The 15,185-nt window shown below is 31.0% G+C and overlaps 1 protein-coding gene across 1 annotated transcript; it reads left to right on the plus strand.

Moving 5' to 3' along the window:
* Positions 1-11,769: 11,769 nt before the first annotated feature.
* On the plus strand, positions 11,770-13,440 carry LOC133700141 (NAC domain-containing protein JA2L-like). Its single transcript, XM_062123692.1, has 3 exons — positions 11,770-11,944; positions 12,162-12,448; positions 12,877-13,440. The coding sequence occupies exons 1-3, from the start codon at positions 11,770-11,772 to the stop codon at positions 13,438-13,440; spliced, it is 1,026 nt and encodes a 341-aa protein (XP_061979676.1).
* The last annotated feature ends 1,745 nt before the right edge of the window (positions 13,441-15,185 follow it).

A 15,185-nucleotide genomic window follows, 5' to 3' on the forward strand; every position in this document is an offset into this window, starting at 1 on the left:
TATTTGTTTGGTTTTATGTTAAAGTTATTTATTTGAGTTTCAAGTATGTTATTTTGGTATTTTTCTAGACTTGCGTTTTTTGGCAAAATTTCAATTGAAAATCGTTGACTTGGTACCAAGTTCGGTACTTTCTTTGTAACTCTATATGTTTGAAGTGGTGAGTGATTTGTATCTTTGAAGCGGTGAGTTATTTGTATATATGTTTCTTTGGTTTGTATCTTAGAGTGATGAGTGAAAACTATTATTTATGAATGACTTGTTACTTTGTGATTGGTCAGTTGTCAAAACTTCTAAAATATAATTCTGAATTTACCATAAAAAAACAAAATAAATTTGTAGTTTGATTGTGAAAATCAGGTCGAATTCAAGAGAAATTTTGTTTAATCTTCACAATATACTGGAATAAAAAAGAACAAGTGATTTGAATAAAAAATTAAAGAAACAAAGTTCTGAAAATAAAAATAATAAATTGATATGTTAACTCATTTCAAGAGTCCACACATCACTATTAAAGTAAAATAAATATTTTTTTTATGTCAAACAAATAAATTTGATATCCTTAAAGTTGAGGGAAATCAATGACATTACAAATAAATTAATTTGACAAAACTTTCTTATCAATTTTTTATTATGAAGCGATTTTAATATTGAAAGCAATTCTCATTCACTTAGCACTAGCCTTACAGGTAAAGTTTGTGAAATTGTTTAAGTAAATGTTCAAAAGTTTGACAATTTAACTTAATACATTCTTTTCTAATAAATCAAGATGAGACTTGTAGCAATCAAATTAATTATTTTGTTTCTTACTCTAGTTCCTAACAACAATAACGAATTGAAAGAAACTAAAAATCATACATGTTATCTCAAAACAATTCAATAAGCTTGAATAATAATCAATAACATAATTCTGAATAAGGAAAAATAAATACTTGAATTTAAAAGAATTACAATGATAATGTTACTTTTCACAACTTGCTAATGAAGATAGTGTATATTCCTCTTGAACCAAAACTAGGAATTAATTCATAATTGCTGAAAAATTAACAAAAACAGAAAGAATAGAACACAATATAGAAGAAGAAGAGGGGTTGTTTCTCTGCATGATTTCCGGCCTTTATTCCCTATATCAGTTGCTGTCTTTCATTAGGATCCTTCCCCTAATTAGGAGTCTTTAATGTTACTTCATTCCCTCTTATTTATCTGGTCATTAAGGTTGGTTAAATCCCTTAGAATTTGTGTTGAAAACTGACTTTGTTATCGTCACAATTCTGTTGTAATTTAGACTCTGCTACAATTCACACTTTGTTTTTAACTTGGTTTCTTGCAATATTCGGCCATTCCAAATGTATTATTTCATTCATGGAATGTTAAAGACTTGATTTGTACCTTTTGTGGATCCTAAGGCCCGCCGTTTATATGTCAGACTCTTAGTCGTAGTGGGATACTCGACACCATTAGTTTCCTCATCAGATTACGAGACCAATCTCGTCTTTCAGCTTGCGTTTGAATTTTTACTTTCAAAATGATTTTATCTGATCTGACATCCTTCATAAAAGTTGTAGTCCTGGATGTGTAGATGATTTTGGGCTTTTGAATAACATGATTTTGATATTTGAGGCTCAAGTTATACTCGTTTGAATTTGTAGTGTGAAAGTCTCTCATCCTGTTGTAAGTGGGATTTTAGCTCAATTTCACAAGTCTAATTAGAGGTCCAAATAAACTCGAATTTCTGTCTAAAATACCTTTCTGGAAAGCTTGATAGGTGTACTTTAAATTTTATTCAGCCCACTCTCATTATGAAATTATAACGCAGTGAAAAACCTGCCACAAGAAGTAAGATCCGAGACATAAAATGCAGAAATTCTTATCTTTTAGTAATTAATTCACAAAGTCTCTTAGACACGCTAAACTTATAAAAATAACTTTCAATATGCTCAAAAGCATATTGTAAAAGAAATAAAACATATGTATAATTTGCATTTATCAATGATATTCATACTATTTTGGTATCACTAAAGAACCTTAAGAATTTGGTGGAGAAGTAACTCTTTTGACGAAGAACAACTATTTGCAGGGTGGCCCGTTTATGTAGTTAATGGTGATATCTGCTTGAAGTGTTATAGTTTTTATTTTGAAATTTTTTTTAAGGACTTGATCATGTTTAGGAATGCCTACCCAAATTTTTTTAATGAAAAAAAAAATGCTAAGGTGGTGCAACCTTTCCTAAAAAAGAAAACAATTCAAGATTTAGGTTATTGACTCGACCAGATTTAATAAGTTTGGCTAATTTAAATAATAAAAATAAAAAAAATACAATGATAAAAAAATTGATAAAAAATTAATGAAAAAAGAGGTTAGCAAAACATGACCCGACCTTGTTCGGGTTAGCATGCAAATTTTGTAACTAGGTTGTGATACCGAAATAATTTATTGAAAGTAAATTGAATAAAACCACAGTTTAATTATTAAACAATCCAGTGTTAAAGGGCAAAACTGAAAAAATAAAATAAAAAACCAATAAAAAAAACTCAGGTTAACTTGAAAACCTAATGATGAGTATAAAATTGGGATAATCCCATAAAAAGAAAAGCTGAAAAAAAAACACAAAGATCAATTCCAAACAATCAAATGAGAATATGATAGCCTCATATAAAACAAAATAATAATAATAAAAAAAAACAAAGCCTACTTTCAAATAAAATATTAAAGGATAAAATTGAAGAAAAATATAATTAAAAATAGATAAAAAGAAATTTACCCGAACCTATCTAGGTCAACATGCAAAATTTGCAACCTAGCCGTTATGTTGCATAAAAATATATATAGTAATAAAAAAAAAATGCTCTGAACCAAGATTTATTGTTAAAAAAAAATGAAACGCCAACCAGAATTAGATTTACAATGATGGTTGAGGGATTAACTATCTACACTTATCTAACTTATCTAACTGGAATCTCAAGTAACATAAGTAGAATTAAGCACATTATTTAATCCCAAAATTTTCATTGCAGATGGTTTTAAACTATTAAAAAAAAACTAAAACATGATTGAATAATATTGTAGTGTGTGAATAAAAATACTGATAACTGAAACCGTGTTTTCACAATTTTGCACCTCTTACTAAAAAAATTTAACTATTCGGGATATTAACGTTTTTTCACGAGGTCTATTAGTCATTATCAAATTTAAAGGAACAAATAAATCTTATTTTATTTTAAAAGTATAGTGAAACAATCAAGATATAATTGAAAGTGAAAAACTTACAACCGATTTGAAAGGGTAGTTTTGCATTTTCACAATGTCTTTTCCATTATTATTAGGTATGTTGAAAATCATAAATTTGTTTAATTAGAAATAATTCTTGAATTAAATTAAAATTTATTATAAATTTAAGTCAAAATGTTCTTTAGTCAATTGTTTTGTCCAAGCATTCTATTAGCTAACTCATTTTTTTTTAAAAAAAAAACTCCTGGATTATAATTCAAAGTTAAAAATAACTTCCATAAGCTTTTCAGTTAGAATTTCACGTAACCTTTTTTGAATTAATTGAAACAATCACTTCCATGTACTTTTGCTGCTCTCTTAGAGCTTACATTGTTCTCATTGATGATATTCGATCGATCTCTTAATTAAAAATAGGCAACGAAGCTTCAAAATGCACGATATAATTCTCAAGCTTGGAAGGATTAATAAAACTAAGTGGTCCCACATATGTCTACGTACCTCCACGTCAAAATCAAATCTCTCATCGGACCCCGCTTGCCCTTCTTTCCAGCAAAACTACACTTGTGTAGTTAACTATTACACGTAATCACTTGGCTCTTTGATTTTTATCTTAATTTCTACGGTTATATGCCTTTTCAGAGTGGTATATGGTGTTTTTGAAAAAAATATTTTTTATTAAAATTTTATTAAATAGTTTTTTTATATTTTATTTTTATCTTTAGTATTAACACATTAAAACTATAAAAAAATATCTAAAAAATATTAATTTAATATATTTCTCACGTTATAAACACATTGAAAAACAAGTTAAAACCATGTTGATAAACGAAGCATGAAAATATATAAGAAGAAAACAAGCAAAAGAATAATGATTTGCTCGATATGTTTTGATATGGGACTGCTTTCACATATTTAAATAGTTATATTTTGATTTTTTTTCCTTGTACTTTTTGAACACGTTTTGAGTGGCTAGGCGCAGCATGAATATTGTTCTTGATAATATTTATGAACTTCCTTTTCTATTGAAGAATAATATTTATGAACTTCCTTTTCTATTGAAGAATAATATTTTATGAACTTGTTTAAAAAGGACAGAAACTGAGGATCACCTGCAGCATTTATGGATTTGTTAACTAGCGAGATTTAAGGATCGTCAATTGTCTTAAGAGCAGAGCAAGGGAGAAAAATTATAAAATGAAAATTTTTATAATATTTAAGAAATATTTTATTATTATTTTTTATGTATATCTAATAAGTGGGGTCTTGAGTAATTTTCATTTTATATTTAGGGTTTTTTTTGTTAAGTAAAAACAATTTTTATTTTATAAAGCATAATTAACAAATATACTTTGCTTATTTTTAGATTTTTTTTTTAATTAAGTAGAGATATTGAGTCATTTTACATTTGCTAATATGATCTGGCTGACTCTGCTTAAGAGAGGTATGCTATTCAAGTTTAATTTCAAGGCAGGGTTTTTGCGCTATTTTGGAGGTAGTGGCTGTAGCTTATTCAAGCAACCCAGATTTCTAATGGTCCCTAGCAAAGAAAGAAAAAAGTTAATTATGAACATAAATATATCTTCGGATGATGACAAATGAATGAAAGAATCATGCAAATCAATGCTTATATTGGATGGAGGTAATCAATGAAATCAATTATTGCAATATCATAATTAGAAATTAATCAAGGTTTAGAACTAGCTATTAATTGGGGATTATGAATTAGTTGCATGAAAATTGCTCGTCATATACATATTCTACAGGAACCCAAGAATAAGTTGAGTCATTTTATTGATAGAAATTTCAATTTCACATTGGTATTAGAGCAGACAATTCTCTTGTATTGATCGAGTTTTTCTAATATAGCTTTTGTTTTACTGATTGATGACACAATTAATTATCCGTCGCTCTAACCCTTTATTTCCTTTCTCCCTTTGTACGTGTAAAACAATTTCTGTCCATACCTGAACTTAAAATGAAATTATACTTATTTTAATTAGTTTTCACCCTCTCTAGTTTTCTCCAATATCCATGATCTTGTCCTACTGAAAGCCTGGTGTCCTGAATTTTCCTTGCATGTACCATCAGAATAACAGTATGTGTATATATATATATGGACCTATGGTCGCTTATTACGTGAAGAATTAGCTCTTTAAATAGACTCACATTACGTTAACTTGCATGGATAATTAATGACATTATCACATTCACATGTATGAAACTGACTAATAAGGAGGTGAGAAGAGGAAAAAGATAACAGATACGGAGAGGACTAATTAATTTAAGAGCTAAGTATGGACAATTAATGGGTTGCTTTCAAAATTTAAAAATCAACAGATCGTGTGTTAGCTTGAATTTTCTTCTACCTTGATTGCACTTTCGGACAGTACTACTTACTGGCACGATGTCATTGCATTGGTTATGGCGATATTTTCTACTTGATAATTTGTTTCTCGGCGTAAACTACAGAAAAAACAGGATGTAATTACGGTGGAATTGTGACTTTGATGTGTGAACACGTTGGTGGTTATGAGTTCAACCTTCAAATATAACTTCGAGCCCGGAAGCTAAAAATTGTAAACAAACATAGAATATAAAAGTTTAATGACGAAAATTATTATAGATGTGAATTTTAAAATTCACAACTTTTTTCCCTCTCAAAATAATACTCAAGAAGTTTTTTTTTCTTTTTAAGGTTTACAAAACCTTAATTAGATCGGAAACTCAACCTTAACTATAAAATAAAATAAAAATACAAAAATACAAAGGAAATAATAATGCATAAAACAAGAAAAATAATAAAATTAATCCAAACTGGAGGGCCTAGATTGAAATTTTTGATATCTCAAGATTTGAAGGTTTGCGTGATGTCAAATATTGAAAAGAAAATGACATCTGAAAATTTCTATAAAAATTTGAGCTTGATTCAATATATAGTCAGATCAAAAGTTGTGGTCTTTTTAGGCAATTATTCTGGCTTAGAGTGAACGTACTTTCTCTTGGATCTAGACCTATCCCACTAGTCTATAAATATATTTATTAATTCATCCATATAATCTATTTATAACAAACCCCCCCATCTAGTTATGGTAAATCTATACTTAACTACTTAAAATCACTTATATATTATCTCAAAGCCCTGCTACATCAAGGCTACAATAATTGAGGAGGATTGTTGTTTTCTCTTCTTAGTTTACCGAGTTCTCTCTCTTACCACTTAAGAATATTTATTTTTGTCGAAAAAATACAAGCTCTAAGTCTAAGTAATATGTGTATATATAGGTTGAGCAAGAGTTTTTAATTTAAGTGGTTTTAGATTCAAATTTTATCACCGAAGTTCTCTTTTCTAATTGAATAATTTCAAAACCAATTTAGTATTTCAAAACCAATTTTTTCACCTGAACTTTAGATACCCATTAAATGCTATATCTTATTTAAATTATATTGTTTCCGATTTGAAATTTTAAAATCGAAACGCAATTTTTTTTAAGAAAATATATTGATGAGTATTAATGTTTTATGATAAGATACTTAAAAACTTTATCAATGAGATATCTAGAGTGTTCTTTTGAAACATACCCAATTAATTGTCCACAATAATATTATTCTCAGTGCAGCAGTGTGCATGCTTCGGTAAAGTAGTGCAGAATATATCCAATATTTGTTTTTTCAATTAATGGTTAATAAACATTAAAATATAGCTATATTTGGAGGTTTGTTGTCCTTAACCTTGGTAATATAAACTGTCATTGCAATCAAATATACAAATGACTCCAAATTAGTTTCCAGTAAATTTTAGTTTGGTAATTGCATATGAATGTTGATCTGATAATAAATTGAGAAACTGATGTTCTCAATGTTTTGTTAGATAACAAGGTAACATTCTTGATAACATGCAGATTGAAATGCCTGAAGATCCCACATAATAATTTTTGTATTCTTCTCTTTTCAGCCTTTCTATGAATGCCGATAAGAGTGTTGACGATTTCATTACATGATGATAGATATCGATTGCTTCCCTACACACACACACACACACACACACACACACACACACACACACACACACACACACACACATGAGCGATAAATGATTATAAATGAGAATATTGCTTATCTATCATTCAAGATTGTAAACTTCTTAATCTCAACAATAGTATTAGTGTAAGAGAAAATCAGTTTAGTTTTCCCGTTCTAACATATAATAGGTGAGCATATGAACTCGGTAAAGCCTATGATTCCAAATTTCCAAAGATATTAATTAGCCAACTCCGAGGTAATATGTATCTAGTGCTAGCATGCATATCAAACCCAAGATATTTGGATTAAACAGTCTGTTAAGTTAAAGATAACGTGAGTCTGGCAAACACACCAGACCTATATCACTTGGATTAGACAATCTGTTAAATCTAAGATAAAATGGATTTGAAAAACATGTCAGATTTAAGGTATTTGAACTTGACAGTTAGTCAAGTCTAAGGTAATGACTATTCTTCGATGACTCTATCTTTTGCTACACTCACTAGCTCGATGCCCTAATTCTCCACAACTGCAACAACGAATCTTGAAAACTAAACCAGAACTCTAACTAATTATCTATTGATTTTGCTGAGCATGTATATGTTAGGGAGAGATTGGTCTCAAATTATCATTGGACCTTTCCCTATTATACTAATCTATCCAAAAAAAATTGTTTACAACCCTAGCAACTTGTTGTTTCTCCATTATCAAGGCCCTCTAATATGCCTTTGAAACTATACACAAAGATTATAGGCACAACACATCCTAGATGGACGATAACCCACACAAATATCTTACCACTAGCTACTCTTTCATTTTTGTCAAGTCATTTTCGACCACTAATTGATAAAATTCATCAATATAATTATTGACATATTTACCTCTATGTTTCAACAGGTGGAGCCTTTGGTACAAGGTCTCAATATAGCCAAATAGAAGGAAATGATTCGTCAAATTCTTCTTCATCTTTTTTTTCAATCATCGAATATCAGCTTCCCTTTCCTCTTTTGTGTCCTCTTCAGTTGTCCCCAATAGGTATAAGCTATACCCTTTAATCTAATTGCAATCAACTTTACTCGTATATGTTAGGGAATCTTTTTGTATCAAAAAATTCATTCCATTTCATTCATTTAATTTATGAACTCTTCTACTTATAAAGTTCATGTGAATTCATGTATTTTAATGCAAAATCCAAAATCTTTAGATCTAATATTTTTCTTATCAAGAGGTTGCCTCCTATAATTATGCATTTGGTTTTAAATATCGGTTAGGCATCCATGATCACTCTTCTAGTTTTGTTCCCTTTTCTTTTCTTTTCTTTTCTAACCTACAAATCAATTATATGATTTGCTGCCTCTACATATCCTTCATGAAGAGCTCCTAGACATTTCTCGCATGAAAATGAGCCTCCTCATCCCCCTTTGGTCACGCCCTACTTTGCAACCTCTTTCTACCATGGTTGTTAGTAACACACATCAAGCAAACAATTATCCATAAAACTGCAACACACATATATCAATATAAACCTGAAATCATTGGACTCTAATATCAATCGATGTAGGTGGAAGCACAACAAGACAACAACAAACATAGAAAGACCAAACGTATATGAAATAAGAGTGAAAACACAAAGAACCCTAAGACTTTATTTTATTAATGAAATATCAATCTAACCAAGTCTACCTCTTAAAGAGGTTAGCAATGCCTTTTATAGGCTAGAAAAGTTGACATAGATTAGGAAACAAAATCAGAATCATAACATATAAAATGAATTAACACCAAATTTGAAAATAAACAATAATGTCAAAAATATTTCTAGGAAAAATAACAAAATTGGGCCAAATAATAGTATCTGAGCCTGGTTCCTAATTCCATGAGGTCTATAGGTTTGATAAAGGACATATTTGCTTTCGATGGGAAAATTGTCTATAGAAACACTTGAATAAATTTGAATCTAATCCAACGGTTGGATCTCTTGTTTTCACCATTTAAAGTCACTATCCTAATCTGGCACGACTAGGCCTTCTCTTAGACCTAAACCTGTCTCACTAGTCCATGAAAATATCTACTAGGCCATCCACATAATCTGTTTGTGATAAATCCCTATATAATTAACTACTTAGAACCTTAAATCTCTACAAACCCAACTAAAGTTTCTATTCATCATAAAACTAGTTCGCAATTTTTTTTTTCTATTTTTACTTGTTTTTACATATAGTTCGCCTTGGTGTCCCACACGGCAAAATCAATAAAATTAAAAAATTAATAAAAAATATAAAATCTTAAAAATTAGAAACTTGCAAACTTTTTCAATGAAACAGTCATGGTTTATCTCTTCCAAGTACTTTTCATAACATCATTTAGAAATTTGTTTGCATCAACCTTGTTAATATAAACTATCATTGCGATTAACTATATTTATATGACTCCAAATTTTGCAGTAAATTGAATTGCAGGTAACATTGACCTGCTAATAAGTTAAGTAATTGATGTTCTCAATGCTGTGCTGTGTAACAATGAAACATGTTTGACAACAGAGTAACATGCTGTTTAACAAAGCGACATGCAGGAAACAATGCATAGAGTGGGGATGGGGCGTAGAGATCAGTAGAATGAAGGCTTAGCCCACATAAAAAGTTCTGTTTTTTTCCTTCTAGCCTTTATATCACTGCCGGTGAGAATCTTGACAGTTTCAATCCATATACTGCCGGTGATTATATCTTCTCAATTCTCAATTCTCAATCACTACTGCAAGTAGAAAGTTACTTTTCCCCTTGGAACATAATGTGAATAGCTATATTCCGTGCCGCCTATGGTTCCATTTTTCCAAAGACCTTGGCAAAATTATAGCATAATTCTCTGATTTGTCTCATATATATTTATGTGATGTGTTTCATTTTCTGTCTCTTCTGCTACTGTTTTCCTCACTAACTCCTATTCCAACATTATACACTCGCCGGTATGAGGAAGATGTACTATAAGACTACTACACCCAAAAATTTTCAGATTTAACAAAATTAGTCCTCATAAATATTCGATCCATCAACTAAAACTTGCTAGAAACCGTTGAAAGTATTAATTAATTTGAGAATTTTCGACAAGCTTTTTCGCAAAATTTAATGTAGTAGTAATGATTAGCCGAGCTTCATAGAAGGTCAAGGTAATTTACCATTTAGAGCTTACAGGATAACAAGGGAAAGGAGAAAACGAAAAGAACAATTGAGGCATGCCAGAGCAAAAAGAAATTGAAGCATATCAGTTCCTGCCGAAATCATTTTCAGCATAATTCCAGTTGCTGGTAGTTTGTGGTTCAAAATCATGATTTTTTTGTTCTCATCTCGAAGTTTCTGGGAAAGATGCCAACATAATCTGTTCTGAGAGACAATTTTATGAGTTCTATAATGCCCAGAAATGTTGAAAATGTCCACAAAGAAAGATAAAATCTGTAGAAGGTAACCATAACCGTTGCTGTACAAAAACAAAATCCAAAACAGCTTAAGTTTACTTGTAATCCATTAGACTTGCCGACCATCCAATCAAAACTAGTCTAGCCATTGTACACAAGCGAGAGCCTTTGATTGGACATAGCTCAGCCTGAGAGTTCTATGAATCTATATAATATTTTATCATTGACACATGTCACTCAATACTTCCACTCTCAATTTTCCATTCCTTGCCATTACCATGGCTGCTTGTATTTGCAATCACCCCTGAGGCTTCATGGGGTGCCATGAAAAGCATTGCTTTTGGAGTCCTAAGAGTTTTATATATATATATTACTTAAGCGTCCAAAAAACAGTCAATTCGATTAACGAAAACCAAAACGTATGCATAAAGTGCTTAAAGGAAATGTTGATGCTTAATTAGCTTATAATAGACTCTGATGTGATCATCATTTTGGGTCACTGCAACACTCAGGAGAGTAGGATTTATGAGAAAAAATAATAAATGAAAACAATGGAAGCAACAAAACCACTATATAATCTTCTGAATTTATATATCGCAAAATGGAGGTACCTGATCTCCATGCAGCCAATGAGCACGACTATACTAGGTTGTGATTACAAAATTTATCCAGAGGTTCTGTTTGGCAAATAATTAATTGTATATCGATGAAAACAAAGCTTGCCTTAACCTAACAGAAGAAGGAATAACTCATGCAAGAAAGGCACGTTATCGTGAAAGAAACTATTTGCATAGATACTTGCACAGTATTGAGATGATCAATTTCTCAAAAGGAATAGACAAAGAATGTTGACATGATGTACCTGTAGGAGAGGGGAGTAAGGAAATCTTGAATAGAAAAAGAAAATATTATTAAATTCTGTGATGCATCATAGAATTAATTACTAGTCGCAAAAATAGTTACAAAGTACATTACCAAACAGAAAATAACATATCCGACGACTTCAGAAACCAACAATCATATAACAACAATTGTTGTTGAGATGATGTCTCCAAGATAATCCATTACCATTATAAAAAAAGAGAGGAGAGCTTCGAAGTATCCTCTGCTATCTGGCAATGGAGAGAATGAACATGTCCAGTCCTGAGCTCCCTCCAGGATTCAGGTTTCATCCAACAGACCAGGAGCTTATCATCCATTATCTGAAGGAGAAGGTCTCATCTTCTTCATATCCGGAAGTTTCTATAATAGCAGACGTGGATATCTACAAGTTCAATCCATGGGACCTTCCAGGTGCTTAATTCATTCTTCTCAACTAATTTCTTACACAACAAAATATGCTTTTCTGTCACTCAAGCAGCACATATACGCTCTTAACTCGTCATAAAAGAGAGGGATTTTCTTGTTTTTTTATTTTTCAAAACAAAAAAAGGAAATGTTTCTTGCTTTTGTTTGAGATATCTTGAAGCATTATTCTCTTCACTCATTGTTGTTCTGTTTACCTGTGCAGGAAAAGCCTTGTTTGGGGAGAATGAGTGGTTTTTCTTTAGCCCTAGAGATAGGAAATATCCCAATGGTGTCCGTCCAAACAGAGCAGCAGGATCAGGTTACTGGAAAGCAACAGGAACCGATAAACCAATCCTCACCTCCAACGGATCACAGTGTCTTGGCGTGAAGAAAGCTCTAGTATTTTACAAGGGCCGGCCTCCAAAAGGCACGAAAACAAGTTGGTTGATGCTTGAGTACCGGCTTCTTGATGATACCCATCATCTGCATAGGCTCAGGGGGTCGATGCGAGTAAGTCTTGTAAGCTGTTCTTTAAGATAATACCTGTGAAAACAAAAAATTACGGGTATTGTTGGTTGTGAGAGTATGGAGTAGAAACAGTATCATACATAGGTACATGGAACTGTATAATATAACCGCTTCTACGTATGATGAAACTTCTTGTTTCATGAAGGAAACTTCTAAATTAAAGACAATAATAAATAGATATCAAAGAAGTGGAAATTGTTTTTCCTACGCTAACATTATGGCAACAAGATGACTTCTTATAATCAATACGTAGAAGCCTATGTACTAATCATTTTTACCTTCTGTAGTTCAGTTCATTGAAAAATGAATAGAATGATATATAACAGCTTCTATTTTCATCTTTTATTTTAAAATTATTCGTTTTTACCACAAAACTTTCACAGACTGACTCTTAGTGTCTTCTTCTCTAGTTGGATGATTGGGTTTTATGCCGAGTTCGCCAGAAAAGTAACACGCAACAAAATGGAGAGAGTCTTTGCAGCAGTTTTGGCAGCTTCTCTCCATTTATTAGCTTCGGGTGCTTACAAGGTCAAGAAATGTTCAAGAAGAGCGATACCCTTAAAGACTATTATTATGATCTTCAGCCCTGTCTTATGGCTCCTCCAGAAAGTAAAGAGGCAGATGAGCAAGAACTAGTTGAGTTCCAAGAAGTATCTCTAGGATACCCGATCTCAGGCGTGGATTCAAATTCTCAACCAACAATGGTCTCCACCGTCAAAGAGAGACTTGAATATATCAAGAAGATACTCTCCATCGGAGCTTTTGAAGAACTAGTGCCAGAAACTCCAAAGAAGAGGCTGCATGTATCCTCTTCGAATAAAGCAGAAAATGATTGCCTTTTCGAAGAGACACCTTCACCACCGAAAAAGAGGCTGCATATATCCTCTTCAAATAATGCAAAAAGTGAAAGCATTTTTGAAGTTTCTTCTCCTACTGTTTCAGCCTCATCTCAGCAGAGCTTTCAGAGCTCTTGAAATATATTTATCATCTAAAGCTCGTGGTCATGGTGATCAATATCTATAGATTATCTATCTATCTAGATCTATATATGAAAGGTGGAACCACTTGGATAATAAAAACTAGTATTGTTTGGAATTAGAATGCTACGTAGACAATTTACTAGCATGGTCTAATGCATGCAAAGAGGATCGTCTGTGTGCTTTCTTCCTTTCTTTTTCATTGTCAAGGATATTTTGACATGACAATTTTACTTACTGAAATTATGAAGAAAAGTCTCGAGACATTTTTCTCATTCAACATATAATACTCAGATCATAATTATATTTAAATTCTGATATATACGCTAACCCAGCTAAATTAAAGATTTCAAGGTTTTACACAGACACACTACACTGTCATTACGAGGGAATTGAGGTTGTGATAATTAATGGTAGGAAACTACTTATGAACTGTGCTAAACAAGATACCAGTGTGGACTTTATGCCATCCATTAACAAAAACCTTAGCGGAATCAAGGTTTTACACACAGACACACCACCCCATTGTGATTGAAATAGTGTAATTAAGTGTGGACTTTACGCCGGCTTTCTCTAACTTAACTTTGATCATTGATAATTGAAATTTAATTTTTTATTTAATATTTTTATGTAAATTATTTTGATTTTATAATTAGATTGTAAATTTAACATATAACTCAGGTTTAATTTCACGGCTGGACACTTAACTGCCACGTATAGCCAGTTAAGTATATCCACGAAGTAATTGTATATGATTGGTGAGCTTGATAATTAATTCAAGTTATTGTGTTGTCAAAACAGCATCAACGTCGAAAGACTCTACTATTTAAGGGGTAAATATGATTTTGGAAACTCAAAACTATTAAATAATTATAATCTTAATGCCCATGCATGTTAAGGATTTAGAGGAGTTAAGATCAATATTACACAAGTATTATTAGTTTAAAATTAAAAATTTTCTTTCTTTGATGAAAGTTTTTTTTATAATTTAATAATTAATCTCATAATTAATTTGGCCCATCCCCTTGCATATTGCAAACAAGAGAAAGGTTTGAACTTTATCATTCCTTTCTTTACTTTAATAACCTTACACTTCTTCTTTCGTATCCTTCCAAGCTTAATACCAATCAATCTGACCTAAACCTTTATTGCTGTCAAATTTGATTCAACCTATAATTATCAAAGTGTAAGGGAATAAGAGGTTGAATGAGAGACTTTGATGTGAATAAATTGTGTTCTTCCTCCATCAATGAGTTTGATGAGGAGTTCAAGGCAAATATACTTTCAGGATTCACTATAGTTTTACCAGAAAATACTCAATAACAATTTTAAGAACAAGGAATGTATTATTTTCTGGGTATGTAAACACTCTTGTTTGTAGTAGATTAATGACAAAATAAGTCCCTTAATTAACTGGAAATGGTTAATTACCCTACTGTCATCTAAGAGGTGAAAATATAAATATAAAGCGAAGGCATAAATTTTAACAAACTAAAATTTGACAACAGTAAAAGGTTTGAAATTTTTGCTATCAAGATATTCACTAAGAATAATTTATCATTTATTTTTAATTAATTTTTAAAATATATTAATATTTCATGTTAAAATACTTATATTGAATCACAAAATGCAATGTAGTTTTAACTTAAAATGTGAGTAAACCTCACATATAATTTAACTTTAATAGGATCATTATATATTTTATAAACCAATTCCAACAATATTAGCATTATATCTTAAAA

This window comes from Populus nigra, chromosome 7 (genome assembly GCF_951802175.1).
Source record: "Populus nigra chromosome 7, ddPopNigr1.1, whole genome shotgun sequence".
Lineage (NCBI taxonomy): Eukaryota > Viridiplantae > Streptophyta > Magnoliopsida > Malpighiales > Salicaceae > Populus > Populus nigra.